Source organism: Nelusetta ayraudi, unplaced genomic scaffold, assembly GCF_046127955.1.
Source record: "Nelusetta ayraudi isolate G7.1 ecotype Tasmania unplaced genomic scaffold, CSIRO-AGI_Nayr_v1 ptg000296l, whole genome shotgun sequence".
Taxonomy (NCBI): Eukaryota; Metazoa; Chordata; class Actinopteri; order Tetraodontiformes; family Monacanthidae; genus Nelusetta; species Nelusetta ayraudi.
The window spans coordinates 24,596-40,000 of NW_027466344.1; the positions used below are offsets into that span (position 1 = coordinate 24,596).

At 51.2% G+C, this 15,405-nt stretch overlaps 1 protein-coding gene across 1 annotated transcript; it reads right to left on the reverse strand.

Annotated features, from left to right (window-relative positions):
* Positions 1 to 2,042: 2,042 nt before the first annotated feature.
* LOC142882489 (cilia- and flagella-associated protein 337-like) lies at positions 2,043 to 6,393 on the reverse strand. Its single transcript, XM_076017249.1, has one exon. The coding sequence runs from the start codon at positions 6,315 to 6,317 to the stop codon at positions 2,043 to 2,045; it is 4,275 nt and encodes a 1,424-aa protein (XP_075873364.1). The 5' UTR covers positions 6,318 to 6,393.
* Between the last annotated feature and the right edge of the window lie 9,012 nt (positions 6,394 to 15,405).

The window sequence follows — 15,405 nt, forward strand, 5'->3', positions numbered from 1 at the left end:
CCAGCAGATTGATAAATCTTTCAATAGCAGTGCTCAAGCCTTCCAAACTTTGCCTCATTATTTCTCCCCTCGCTGCAATCTCAGAGGATCGCTGCACATTTATTACATTTGATTTGCTCTCAAAAGAGATTTTAAAAGCATATTCGGGATTTCCAGAGACATGAAAAGAACAATGTAGACCGTTTCAAATCCCTGGGAGGATAATTAATTTTGAAGAGCTCGGTTCTTTTTTCTCTCTTTTTTTTTTTAATAGCCAGGTTAGTCATGCGAGCATGAAATCGATACGACGTGTAAATCAAAAATAAATTAGCTTTTCTTTTGTTCTCTATGAACAATCATTTCAAATTAATTGCGGAGAGGCTCCATGCTTTGAAAAGCAGTGGTCCAGCGCAGCTCCAACGCTGCTTTACATAGTGCATATAGTTCAGGCTGGATTTAAAACAATTTACTTGTGGGGTTAACCAGGCTAATGACATATTCATTTTCTGCAAGGGAAAGCTACACGGTGCACAGAAGCAAATGAGCTTTCCATTGTCCACTGGCAGCCCTCCACCAATCTGCGAGCCATTGTCTCGGTACAACAAAGGCCAGCGGGGGTGCTGAGATTTAAATGATAATGAGATTGATCCTTCATCTTTGAAACTATGGTGTGAAGCGCCAATTAATAGCCGGCACCATCTGGTCGATGCTTTTCGAGGGCGCGCCGCAGTGAAAGACTACAAATATGCTGATGACTTCTCTCCGCTTCAGACACAGGAGCAGGATTCCTCCCGCACAGACGCTGAGACGAGCTTTGGATTTGGATTTCCTGTTGATCCACAGAGGGCAGCGACGCTTCACTCGTCTTTCAGCTCAGGGGGGTGGGTGGGGTGGGGTTGGGGGGGGGGGGGGGGGGGGGGTTCAGTGGTTCTGGTTCAGTGTAAAAGACGGTGATGTCATTGATAACCCAATGAAAGCTTGGCGGCTGGCTGCCATCACTCACTGCCAGGAGATGCAAACGCTCAGCGAACAACACAAACACGTACATTTACATTAACAATTTAATTCTGTAGATTTTAATCATGCGTCGGACATCTTACACAAGGTTTAGTAAAGAACTACAACGGAATGGTAATTCTCATATCAAATCGTACAGCGGTCAGTAAGTCCACTTGTGTTGTAGCACAGTGCAGAAGTCTGTTTAGTCGGCCACTGGTGGAGGTGAGTGAGGTGCGAGACTTCACAGGCATCCGAGTGGTGGAGGCTGAAATCATTATCAAGGTTGTTCTTCATATTGTCGAAAGCTGCTCATTCCTCGCGGGTCCAGTCCCCCCTCCCCCCCCGCTGGATGGGGAACACAGTGGCAGAAGAAGAAGTAGAGGTACATAAGAAAAAAAGCAATAGCACTGTGCGTTCAGCAGTGTGCAAATGTTTCATTGTTTGTTTCCAAGGTCATGTACGAGAAGGCCCGGGTCTCTGCACTGCAATGTGCTGCGTGTGTTTTTCTCTCTCACAAATCATCAAGTCATCATCAGGCAATGTCTCCTGTATTCTGCGATAGTACTTTTAGCACGGTGCAAACATACTCTGGTAGGAGCTCACCTTCAGCCGTTGAAGACAGTTTTCTGAGTAGGTCCTTGACTCTGCGGCCTGACGAGGGCTTCATCCTGGTAACCTGCCTCCGGCTGAGTGGACGCAAAAGCCCGGGGATAAAAGCTCGCCTCCACCTCCAGCAGCTTCTGACCTCAGCCTGTCTGGGTGGTCAACATCAAAGGTTGGTGCCTTTTATAGCAGAAGGCCACGTTGAGATGGTTGATTATTTTATTCAGACGTCCTACCTGAGCGTTGCCTGGCTTTCTGGGGTGAACCGCCTCATTTGTGTAAGATCTCAGTCGGTTCCCAAGACCTCGACGGAAGATCTTGGCATGTGCCATTTGGCCAGCTGGCAGCGGCGATGACCTCGCCACCTGCCCGTCAGAAGTGGTGGATAAACACACATGCAGTCGCGCGCTCCTTTCCTCAAGGGGGCAGTGCCGGTGCAGGTCCAACCCTGCGGCCGCGGGTCAACGAATGGCCGCGCGACCCCTAGAGTGCAAGCGTGCCTTGCTGTGATGGGACTTGCCGAGGTGTGGCTCTCCATTTGATGGAGATGGTTTGCGGTGTCCCTCCCCTTCCGTGCCGCTCATCCCAGCTCTCAGCAGGTGTCCAATCTTGTCCCATTTGTGCAGGTATGAAGACAGCGCCTGTGGAAAGGTCCCGTCTGTGAGGCTGGAGGTCGGAGTGCCGTGGATTCTTTTCGACAGGTGCGGCTTGTGAACGCTGCCTTTCGCTGTGCTCCTCTGCTCGCCACTGAGCAGCTGTGCTAAACTGGATGTGGCGTGAAATTCCTTCAGCAGGAAGAGTTGTTCTCTCCCATCTTGAATGTTTGGGCTGTGAGGAGGCTTGAACTTTGGCTCATGTGCAGACTTCTGAACCTTTTTGAATGGCAGCTGCGTGTGCGATGAGCCACGTGTTGTGTATGTCGGAGTGGGAGTGGTCTTTCGCGGCTTGGCCGAGCCGTAATGGTGCACTGACTGGACCCTGCTGTGACCGGGTCGAAAGTGGGAAAACGGTTCGTAGCTCTTTTCTCCAGGGGAAGGCAGCGTAACCTGTGGAATTTTCAGCACCTCTCTAAATTTGAACCGACTTGAGCTCACACTTTGAACTGCTCTCGGAGAAGAAGTTTGCTGAGACTCATTGCCAGTCCTAACACTTGAGGTCCTTGGTGCGTACTGCACGCTCTGGGCCCTGCCCGGTGAAGATAGTTTAAAGAAGCTCTCTTTCATCGTTTCTCCTCGTGGAACCTTTAGAACCTGCCCAACCCTGTCGGTGTTGTGGTCCAAATACGAATGTGTTGTCTGTGTAATGGTTTGATGGTGGTCACTGCTGCCTCTTAAGCGTTTTCTCTGAGGCAGACCAGGTCTAAGCAGGGTTTCGTCCGAAGGACATGGGTTGACAAAGCATTCTTTCACCGTGTCCCTCTGCTGAACCTTGGCCACTTGTGGTTTCGATGCACCCTGGTTCGAATATGGTGAGGGTATCTGGTAAGGGCTTCGTTTTGAGTCTGAACCGGTCTGGCTGGCATTAGACCTCTGGTCAGCGGTCTCACACGATCGCTCTGAGTTTGGTGAACTACTTGCTGGGCTGAGGTTGAGTGTGGTGGCAGGGGAGTGACTTGGCTTGAGGTGAGTCTTATGATGCACACGCTTGGTCCACCTGGGAGTGGGTTGAGATTTATCAAATGGCTCAGACCGACTGTCTGCCCGCGGTTCTGACAGACATGACAACGGTGATGACACTTGTGAAGTGTTGAGCTCCCCCAGAGATTCAGATCTTGACTCAGATCGTGAGTTTGGAGTCACTGAGCGAGAGGAGCTTTGTTTCGTGTCACCACTGTTGCATGATGTCTTGGCCAAGTGTGACTCAAAGCCCTCTGTCGCCCTTTGTTTCTCTTTAAGCGTTGGCTTTTTCCACAGCAAATTTCGACAGTATGCAATAAGTTGATCATCGCTTAGCTTCAAAAGTTCTGACTTTGGCTTTGGCCGTCGCATCACCACAGTCTTTACTTCGGGCTCTTGCTTGTGCGGTGCGTCGTCCACCTTCTTATGGACAACAGCGCTGTCTGACGCTAAGGAACCTTGGGTTACGGGCCGCAGCGACTCAGAGATGGGTTCAGTGGTGTGCTTTGTCTCAGGATCCCATTCATCTTTCCCAAAGAGTCCTATCAAATAGCCGGTGTTGGTCCATAGTTTGACATTGCAGTCTAGTCCAGCAGTAACGATGGCATTACAGGCAGGGTCATACTGGATACCCACCAACCCTTTCACATGACATTTCCACGACTTCAACAGAGGTGGTGGTGACAGCGAAACCCGCCATCCACTCGTGTCCTCAAACGGGCCCTTGTCGTCCTTTCTTTTAAAGCCAAAATTCTGAATGTCCCACAAATAAATCATTCCGTGGCTATCTCCAGACAGTAAGGTTTTTTCCTTGACATCGATGGTCATTGCGGTGATGACGGCATTGTCATCTTCCACTGCTTTGTATTTTCCTAAGAGGCCTCCGTCTCTGACCACAGACCAGGCGTAGATGAAGCCTCCGGAAGCAGTCAGCATGGTGGCGATTTCAACTTTGAGCACCCTGGTTTTCAAACACAGCATCAGGGGGCTGATATTCACATCCACCTTCTTTGCGTCTGCCGCCATCTTCTGCCCAATCGGCACGTTCCCCATGTAGCCTTGATGCATGGGAAATGCCCTGTGTGTCCGCGGACTTGTGTTGGTGTTGAGGTAGTAGAGTGTTTCTGCTGTCTCGATATCCCAAGCGACCACGTTCCCATTGGTGGAGGCGGTGAGAAGCTTGTTTCCGTGCACATCCATTGAGGAGATGTCCTTCAAAAAGTCGTGCTTCCAAAACATGTGGTCACATCCCTTGATGTTCAGGTTGAAAATCAGGTTGGAGTTCCTCGCTGAAACAAAGATCCTGTTGTCCATACAGACGATGCCGGTCACCTCCTTTGGCAGGATAACAGGGATGACCGCGAGCTCGGTTCCGCTGTTGAAGTTCCACAGCCTGAGTTTCCCATCCTGGGAGACTGTGATCAGTCTTCGCTGCGGGCCATCAAACGCAATGGCCGTGCGTCCCATGGCCGTCTCTGGTGAAATGCTGAACTCTACAACGGCTTTTCCTGTCAGTACGTCCCACACCGTCGCCACGCCATTTTGGCAGACGGAGATGATCTGCTTGAAAATGCTGTGGTAGAGAATGCCACAGAGGGGCATTTCATGAGAGGTTAACGCTGCTTTGAAAACCTTAGTTCCTCTTCCCAGGCAGTGTGCAATGTTGGAGTTTGCCACCACTATCTCATTGTTGTACTTGTTGTAACAAATGCTTGAGATCGGGCTGGATCCCATGTCTTGGACCTGCAAACTCTGCAAACACAACCAGCCGTTCTCGGACCACACGCGTATGTTCTTTTCCTCGGACAGGCTGAAAAATGTTTTGTCCTTCTGATTGTACAAAATGTGTGTGACGGGTTTGACGTGTCCCTTCAGCTCTTTCACACACGTGGTGCTGAAAGTGAACCAAACTCGCAGCAGGCCGTCTGTCCCACCACTTAACAAACAGGAAACAGAAGGCGAGTAGTCGACGCAGTTGAAAAACCAGTGTCCGCCACCCCTGGTGCTTTTGTAAAACATTTTTGCGATGTTGGCCTTCGGTGTCTTTGGCAACGCCATCAGCAGCATTGTTTTGGACGGCTTGCTGCAGATTGTGAACGAGTCGATGGAAGGACAGTACCTGATCTGAGCGCAAACGCCTGCAAAGGTGTGAACTCGAAAGCACATGAAGTCCTGGGACAGGTTTCTCAAGAGCGACGTGACGTGCACAGTGGGGTACTTCTGATGAGAGAACTTCTCATAGGCGGCGTTGCAGAAGAGACCCCAGGCCTTCACGTTGAGCGAGATGAAGACGGAGAGGTAGCCCCCTTCGTCACCGAAGGAAAAGATGGACTTTGTGCCATCGCACCAGTAGTTAATTGCGGTGATGCAGTCGCCCTTGTTTACCAAGGCCTGGGATTCGGTTAAAGTCTCAGCATATTCTTTGAGTTCAAAAAATATAATCTCGTTTTCCGACGTGGCGATGGCCACCTGCGTGAGCTCCTTCATGTACAACATGTCCACCACCGTCTTTTTCCTGATCTTGGAGTAATACACGTTATCTCTCTTGTTCAGCGCAAAGGTGAACTGCTTTTTCAATTTGTCCGACCAGAAGTTCAACATACCGTTGGAGCTGATGGAGATGTAGTGGCCTTTCTGGTAGGGGCTGAGTTTCCCCTCCGAGAACTTTGAGTCGATGTCAAAGTCCACGGTGTCCTCTGCGGGCAGGAACAGCAGCCTCACGATCGATCTGAAGCAGTCCACGGGCACGATGGTGAAGGTCTTTGGAAAGGGCTGCTTCCTGTATTCTATGCCTTGTGTTGCAATGTTCCTGCCAAAGAGAAAGGTCAGCAATCCAGAGAGGTCCACCTTCTTGTCGCAGTTGGTGTCGATCTTCATGTAGAGGTGCATGAGTTCGTCCTTGCTGACCAAGTCGCCGTATTTCTTTTTCATGGCAGCACAAAATTCCTCCATGTTCAGACCCCCGTCCCCCCTGCCGTCGGCCTCCTCAAACCACTTGACGATTTCTGGAATGTCTTCGGCACCGAATACCTTTGCCTTCTGCGTGACGTCCGGGCCTGTGTCCGTGGCTCGGATCATTATCAGTTTCTCCACGTTGCTGATCTTGCTGAGGATCGCCATGTTTGTTAAATGTAGAAGCCTGAGAGTCGGTCCTTAATGGAGAGACGCAAACGTGGCCAAATGGCGAGAAGAGAGATTAAAGACAGATTTTGGAATGGGTTTCACCCTGCATCAATGATTCGCCCCACCAGCTGAGTGTCTTAAAAATAATACTCCGTACCTTTGATCTCAGTGTGAAGCCTTTGAACTTTCTTTTTTAAAGGCGACCTACCAGCCTGTGACTTGTCGGGTCGCTCCATTGACCTCACGCTGGGGAAGAGATTTCAGTCGGGCGCCGGAAGTTAAAGACGGGAGAAGAACGGAAATAAATGCGGTGTAGGAAAAGAGAGCAATGATGACCGCAAATCAGTCTGCTTCCATCAGGCCTGGAAAAGAAAACTCAAGTGGCCCAGCGTGAAACACAGATTGCAGCTTAGGCAAGGTGTTTTCTACCAGACGAAATGATTAGACTTTTTCAATTTTTAACAGAATGGAATCACAGAAAGAAGCAGTTTCAAGGCACCATTCGTGGTAATGTTATTGTAATATTGACATTTTATTGTGACAAGGCAAAACTGCATGATGCTATGTTACACAACAGATTGCACACATATTTGCAGACCATTCAGGAAAGGAACATAAAAAACCAAAACAACACCAGAGAGTCAAGATCTTTATGGAACCAACATCATGACAACAGGATCCCTCATTGGAACATTTATTTTCAATCCAGATTATTCATCCATGGAACGACGTCGCTGAGTCCGACTTCGTGACACGTTAGCAAACCCAGAACCCAGAAACAAACTGTGTGGATGTTCATTTGAAGCTCGTACATGATAAATGCCGCACGCACATTTGTATTCATACAAAACAAACCGTCGCTGTGCATCACCGTAAAGATGCATATGCTCTTTCCTCTAAATGTAAATGCATTGCAGTTAAGTTCTTCTGTGTTCTGCTTCTGAATGCCTTCCCAACGCCTCCTCGCCTGCAGACGAGTCGCATCCCCACCGTGGCTGCATCTCTGCTCCTTGATGGAGCAGCAGGGAGCCACACTGGAGATTAATGTATGCGTAACATGCAAAAATGTAATCCGATGTCTCTCGCCAGCCTCGTTGACTTTACACCCCTGTTCCCTCCCCACCCCCCCTCCTAACACACGGTACTGATGGAGTCAGAAGACGCCGCTGATGATTCAGGTACACAAGTGGAGTTGTTCTCCTGGGTTTGCTGAGGGTCAGGAGGTACACGCACGCAGCAGGAAACAGCTCGAGCATCCCAGCGCTGGGAGTTGCGTGACGCACAGCCGAGGCGGCCAATCACGAGGCGCTTCCTCTCTCCTCAGACACGCTGCATGCATGCGTGAGAAGTTGTTTACAATGAGCGGCCCTAAATGCCACTTGGCATTCCATCTGTTTCTGCTTTCAAATGTGGAGAAATTGTTCACCTCGTCTCTCACCGTGGTTTTCATCTCAATAGAGCCGCCAGTCTGTCGGTGCTGGCAGGTTCACTGGCGACCCGATGAGGACAACTTTAGCAAGATGAATAAATAAAAGCATGTTGGTGTTGTGAACAAAAATAAGATATGGGGAAAATGTTTTCTTAAGTGTAAATTTAAATGCCGCCCCGAGGAGGCTATGCTTGCTGGGAGAGAGTGGTGTTATTTTCTATCTGAACATCCCATAACTGAGGCAAAAAGAAAAATAATAAGAAAAAAAAAGCTCCGAAATTTAGAAAGGCAATGCTTTCTGACAGTACAGATGGCCTCTTTTTAGAAAAGCATCTTCCCACAGTGAAAAGCTGTTTTAATAATCCAAGACTCCGCCTAAAAATAAAAAGTCTCTCCTCAATCCAGCTGTCTTTCCTTTGTTTCTGCCCGCTGGACTTCTTGCACTCCACAATCGTTCTTCCCGGAGGCCAAAGCTCTTCCATCCACAGACAGCGCCGGTGCCTCTTCCCCCCGCTGTGCCGAGCAAATCTCCTCCTCTTCCCGTCTTTTAAGGCGTCTCTTGGTTCTGGCTGGGCTGCGCCAGCACCCGACGCATCGCACGTGATACACTGACACAGCGGCCCCGCACCGTGGAGGCGTTGCTTCATTGCACGGTCCAAAAATCTCACAACTGGATCAGAAGATGTTATCCGATCAGGATGAGGTTTCTGGGAGGGAAAGAATTCAAAGCGGCACTAAAAGAAAACGGAGCTGCTTCTCCACAGTGGGCGATAAAACAACCTGGCCGTCCTCAGGGGATTCTAACGTTTGGCCCAAATCACATCCCTCCATGTGTATGCGACACTGCAGTGCACTGTAAATGCACTGCTTTCATTTCTACATGCACAGCAGTCGAGAAAGCTTTGGCCTGCCGTTTTGCTCTTAGTGCTTGTAACATTTTTTTTTTTTGTGTGTGTGTGTGTGTGTGACTGCAAACAGGTGTTTAGGCCAGAAGCCCGCGAGACCCAAGGGAACCTTCCCACCTTCATCCTCCAAACTGAACCGAGCCCGAGCAGAACCGCAGCGGCGTCCCCAGAGTTCAGGCTCTGTGACATCAGCACCGGAGCAACCCAGAACCTCCAGCACAGACTGAAGCCACTGCAACACGTCACAGGTGAAGCCTCTCAGTGCACGCCCACCACTCCTCCTCCTCCTCCTCCTGCTCCTCCTGCTCCTCCACCACCTCCTCCTCCCGCAGTGTGATATCGCAGCGTCCACAGGCCGGCTTACAGCCTGCATATTGTCAGATGTCATTTGGCGCTTGATATTTCACGGCGTGGCGGTGACGCGGCCCATAAGCTGCTTTTGTTCCCAGCCGGGTCAGCTGAAATGCCACCCGTATGAAATGAGGGAGGGCCGGAGAGAATGGCTGTCGCTGCTCCGCCGCCCTCAGATAGCGTTTGAGCAGGGCAGGAGTCCTCAAAGTGCCGGCGCCTCACCTCAATCTCCCACCCCAATAATAACGCACGTGAGGCGCTGTGAAATGTACGACGTCCACGGCCGGCTGAGCGCGGGCCGTGGCGGGCCGTGGCGGGCGGAGGGAGGAGGGCAGGACACGAGCTGCGGGACGACACGTCTCTATCGCGCAGCGTCATCTGAAAGGAGGGGAGGACTCGGCGCTTCGCTGCGTCTGCATCACGCCGCGACAGCCACAATAATCAATCTGACACGCCATCTGCCTTCACTTCATAACCATCTGCAAGCTGCAATCACCGCAGCCACGCCTCGCCTCGCCTCGCCTTCCCTTCCCCCCCACTTTTCTTCTGTCTTCTCCCCCCCTCCGCCACAGAACCCCCTCGTCCCCCACTTTCTGGCCTCCCTCAACCTTTTCCCTCTCTCCGTCTTTTCCCTCCACGCTCTCCACCTTCTCGACCAGCACCTCTCTCCCCTTGGCATGTCTCAGCATTGTGTTTGATATCAACTGTGGCACTAATTAATGGAGTTGTGCCGAGGACGGGGGAAGCAGATGGCTTCATTACGCAAAACAAATACAATCGCACACCAAAAAAAATCTAAATAAATAAATAAATAAGAGGAGAAGAGCGTGCAGCTGAGTAATAAGACATCCTGCCGACCACCTCCTGGACTCTGACACGTTCAGCTAATGAGGGCAAACTGATGGTAGCCATACATTCAAAACAAGCACAAGCAGCTTGCACACACTTTATCTAGTTTAGAGGAGAAATGAAGCCACTCTTGATGTTGTGTAGAGGGTGCACTGATGACAACAATCTGTGCATCACTCACATTAGCATGGTGTGTGTGAAACAAACGAGCCCTCGGAAAAAGAATAGAAACAAAACAGAATAAAACAAGCAGCTTCTCTTGATCATCTTGGCAGCGGCAGCAGCAGCAGCAGCAGTAGTAGCGGTAGTAGCGGCAGCAGCAGCAGCAGCAGCAGCAGTAACAGCAGCAGCAGCAGCAGCAGCAAAGCCTCCTTCATAATTGGAGTGTCTTCTATTGCAGCTCTCCCCTCTCCTCCCTGATTGGTCCGTTCCCCATACGTGTGTCCTTGCTGCGTTGCGTGTTGATGGCGGTGTTGTGTGTCGTGACAGAGACGCAGCAGGCTGCGAGTCGTGGGCTCGTGTCGGGGTGGCGGCAGCCGCTTGGCTCTCTCTCTGCTCTGCAGCTGCGGAGAGAGGAATCAGCTGTAGATACACAAACACACTTGCAAACGTGATTTGACTGTTTTCACCAAGAATCAGCTGCGAGAACACCAGCATGGTTTCTTTCTCACATTTGTCTTTCGATAGTAGAGCCGTCTCACAAAGACGCTGCTTCTGTACCACATCAGAAAGATGATGTAAGATAATCAAAGGAAAAGTCACCAACTTGTTCTCCAATCCAACCACTGACTGGCTTTCCTTGCTGTGTGTGAAGCGTCCTCAGCGAGGAGCCGGCGTCCCAGGAGGCCGCGTTGAAGACGGAGCAGCAGCTGCTACATCACGCCGGCCTCCGCCCTCGCCGCCGTGGGGAGCGCCGGCGATGACGGAACGTGGGGACCGGTCAGAGGTCAGAGGTCAGTGTGCTGGGAGATGCAACGAGGCCCCTCGTGCTCCATGTTGTCAGTGCATCGGAGATGAAACATTCTCCAGGCCGCGTTGCAGCAGAGAGCTTCGGGAGTGAGGAAGCCGTGCACAGTGCAGCTACTAGCATTAGCTTCCTTTCATCTGTTGCTTCAATGCAGAGAGTTGTGCTGGGGATGAATTTCAACTGCGGACATGATTCCCAGAAGCAGCGGCTGTTCAGCAGCTGCTGCCTCCTGTCGGAAGCACAGGAAATAGAAGTGTGTGTGTGTGTGAGGGAGGGGTCGTTGCAAGTTCCTCTCCAATCTGGAACGGTTTCAATGCTATTAATGCACTCATTGAATGCTATCCTTCCTAATAGCTGTAATGTGATTGGATATTAAGGGGACACTGCTGCATGATTCCAGCTGGAGCATCGCTGGGTGCGGTGGACTCTCCTTCAGAACTGCATGGTCTGCATCGCTGGGCTTCAGTCCCCAGGACCAGCGGTGATGTGTTGTAACGTGTGAATGCGGTGACTCTGACCTCTGTCTTCTTCTGACAGCATCATGATTTCAAGTGGGACACAGTGTGGGGAGAAAGGCCTTGGGACCTCCCATTGTGAATCCCAGCAGGAGCCGACTGGGTCGGCCTGCTTTGTCGTTGTCACTGTTGTCATTGTGGATGTTAACAGTTGTGACGCGTGGAGAAGGAATGAACGTCTCATCTGGAGCCATCCTCATTTAATTACAGCAACAGCAACAAAAAAAAAAAATTCAATAAACACACAATGCATGTAAATAAGCCAAGCTTAATTAGCCGTGCTGGGTTTTATCAGCAGGGTTTTGTCTCTGCTTCAGTCACAGTGATGATGGTGATGGCCGCAGACGCCAGCACACAGTTACACAAGAGCAGAGACGTCCTGTGTGTGGAGACATTGTGTTGCGTCGCCAGTGTTGACGGCTGCGTCTCTCTCTCTCTCTCTCTCTCTCTCTCTCTCTCTCCTGGCGTTGAGAGATTCTTGACCAGCTGGAAACTCTTTCACTCACCAAAGATTCAATTGAGCCGTTTTCCCGTCTGACATTTCAGCCCCGCGCTGCTGCCGATGCGCAGCAGAGATTGGCAACTGGTGGCTGCATGCTAATTTCAGCTTTGCATGGAGAGAGAGAGAGAGAGAGAGAGAGGGAGAGAGAGAGAGAGAGAGGGGCTGTGCAGATTAGCCACCATCATGAAGAAGCCCCTCCAGACTCAAGTCTTTGGAATTAACCCTCTTTTGCTAAGCAGTCAGAGAACAATGTGCAGCTGCTCAGTGGTGGGGAACGTAGCGTGGGATGCCTTGACAAGTGCACACACGCACACACACGGACACACACACACGGACACACGGACACACACACCAGCGCTGGTGCCTCCATATAGGAATCCTTTCAAAGGCTGCAGGAGCTGCAGTACACGGCTTTACATCTGCCTGGCGGCAACGCTTGACCTTTTGCTTTTCCAACAACTGCTGTCAACCTGACAGAACAGGAGAGCATCCAGCCTCCTCCTCCTACTCCTCCTCCTCCTCCTTCATCCTCCTCGTTCTGCTCTTCTTCGCTGAGCGCTATCTGCAGACGGTAGACTTGTTTCCCAGAGCTTTGTCTCTGCGTGGATTTTCACTTGTATTCTCTTTATTAGTTTATTTATCTGTCAAGCAGCAGTGGGTGAGCAACCTGCGTCTGACTCTTCCAGACTGACTTCAGGCCTGAGCAACTGTGCTGGCTATCAGAGGAAGTGCATCTGCCTTTCCCTCTCCCGGTAAAAACCAACCCAGCCCTCCCATCTGTTGGAGCTGTGCTGTTGGGACCACAGGGTGGTTGTTCATCACAAGCTGGCTTGGCTGCTGGAGCTCCTGCATGCTGCGACCCAGCAGCTGCTGGAGCTGCTGAGTCTGCAGAGCTTCTCCGGCGCTGAGGCCGAGGCTGAGGCTGAGGCCGAGGCTGAGGCTGCGCAGGTGCTGCAGTCGCATCGACCCGCTGGTCTTTGCAGCATCACAGCTGAGTGGAAACTGTGATCCCACTTATTGGCATGACAGGGATTTGCAGTCTAGACTAGCTTTTAAAAAAAAAAACCCTCTCGGATTTACAGTTTGCTCTTGTGGTGGTTTTAAATAGGATATGCAGGGGGTGAGTAGAGAGTGGCTGACCAACACCAGAAGAACTGACCAGTGATGGACACCTGCAGCTGGCAAGTGACCACACGATAAGAATACGCCAGGGCAGGTCGGAGGTTGCACGACCCGCTAAAGCTATGTTGGTATAGCCACTCCTCCTAAGAACCCAGCTGACCAGCGAGAGGTCTGTTGGTATAGCCACTCCTCCTAAGCACGCAACTGTAGTGTTGGATCCAATACAACACCTGCTTGGGAGATCCATGTGACAGGGGGACACTGTTTTTGCCATGCTGGGAGCGTTAAAACTGGGTGGGTCCGGGCCCCTGGTGGGTTCATCGGCGGTGCACCATAGGATGCTGTGGTCTTGTTTTTGTAATTTTGATGAGCCCAGGTTGCTGTACAGTTTATCATCTGCCAGTAAACCTGCAAGAAACACCTCTGGTCCTTGACTACTCTGTGTAATTTCAACTTCTTTTGAAGCAGTTGAGTTATCAACAACTACGGAAGCTTTTGAGTGTCAGTGGACCAGGAGGACCCGGAGAGTGTTGCACTGGCCCCGGGTCTCTTCTCGGTGCGACTCTCTCCTGGCCGACTCCTCTTCTGTCCTGTGGTTCCATCTCGTGTGTTAATGCACTGCAGAAAAAGACAACAGTTGACATCATTTTTTTCACGTTGCTGGAGGAAGAACTGGAGTTGATAAACCTCCCGACACCCACGTCCAACCTGCGCACTAGTCGTGCAATTCATCACACCGAGGTAATGCGCTATGAAAATCTATTAGGAAAATCAATGGGCAAACCGTGGCAAGATGGATTGTGCAACATAAATGAGTTTGTGAATTAGTGCGCTGATTGATTTCCACGCTGAAACCCGAAACAAAACAGCATCGCAGAAACTTTGGGGGCGGGAAAAAAAGTCTTTAGGCTGCTTTTGTTACACGAACTAATCAACAAAGAGCTGCCGTGAGCTGCCGTGAGCCCGTCAACCTCTGAGCTGTGTTGCATGACGACGGAGAGCGTCACTGCTCTCCAGTCGACCTCCTCCGCTCGGCGGTCAGCGTGGCCGTGCGCTGCTCTGCCACCTCAGCCGCCTCCCACCCTTCACCATGGCGACGGGAGGAGCTGCAGGCAATCTCAGCGCAGCCTTTTAGGAGATTGCGGAGGTAAATCAGTGCAGCGTCAGACGGTACAGTGGCTCCCGAGCTCGATGTGTTACCGCACCTGTAATATATCTACGGCCCCGGAGCGGCAGGCGATGAAGAGCACTTCATCTGGGAGGAAGATGGTCTCGGCAGGAGGTCTGTGTGCGAGGACTGCGTCCTGCTCAATTTCTCCTTCACTCCCTGTGAATACTGCCTCCTTTTTCCCCCCAGCAGCTCCAGAAAATCAAATCCTGGTCCTCCCCCCCCCCCCCCCCTTCCTCCTTCTCTTCTCTTCAGCATCCCGCAGCACGGCGCAATGCATATATACAGCCGGCCAGCCGTTTATCCCAATTATGACCGTTCTGTTCAACATTCCCATAGATCATTGACTTGATTATGTCATTAAAGCACCATCAGCCTGTTAATTGGCCCGAGATGAGCAGCCAAACACTTTTGAAGTGTCAGCGCTGTTAAAGCCTTCAGTCGGGTCTCGCATGATTAGAAGCTTCTGAAATATTGTTGCTGTCCGTGTTGGGGGGGGTTCGACGAGGTGATTTCATGCATTTTAATGTGGAATGCTTGGGTTGCTTTGATTTCGGCCAATGCTTCACGTGTGCCTGTCCACAATCATCTCACGACGTCATCGTTCTCAACTTCAATCCAGCGTCTTTTCCTTTGCATCTGCTCTGAGCTTCCAGTGTTCAACATCCGTCAATGTGGCACAATGGAACGATCACAAGTGAACATGAACAATGGCACCCAATGGGCCGTGGAGCTGACGGCGCTTGTGTGAGCTCAGCGGCTTCTGCTGCCGACGAGCCTCCGCAGGCTGGAACCTTGTCCCAGGAGAGCGTCGGTGACGGCTGCAGCGACCTGGCGTGACACCTTGTGAGAGAGAGAGAGGGGGCGGGGGGTGGGGGGGGGGGTTGGTATCTATGGCAACAGAGTTGATTTACCTTCTTTCGTAGTTCTTCTTTCAGTCTTCATCTTGAAAAATTCCAAGAGGACGGCAGATGAGGTAGCGGAATGTCGCGCGCTACGTCCGCTAATTCAACACGCAGTCCTCTCATTGGGACTCACAACACAACACAACACAACACAACACAACACAACACAATACAACACAACACAACACAACAGACACGTGGTCGGCTGAGCGGCACGCGGTCGCTCGGTCGCAGGCGTGCGTGTGCGACACAGGCGGGGAGAACAGAGCCGTGGAGTCCTCCTGCGCTGGCAGGAAGTGGAGAAGATGATCACATGTCGCTGCTGTGTTGTGACTGGTGACGCAGCGCCACTTTCTTCTTTTCATCTTCCTC

Bases quoted from the DNA above. Each gene is read 5' to 3' on its own strand.
- LOC142882489 (XM_076017249.1), bottom strand. From the start codon at position 6,317: ATGGCGATCCTCAGCAAGATCAGCAACGTGGAGAAACTGATAATGATC.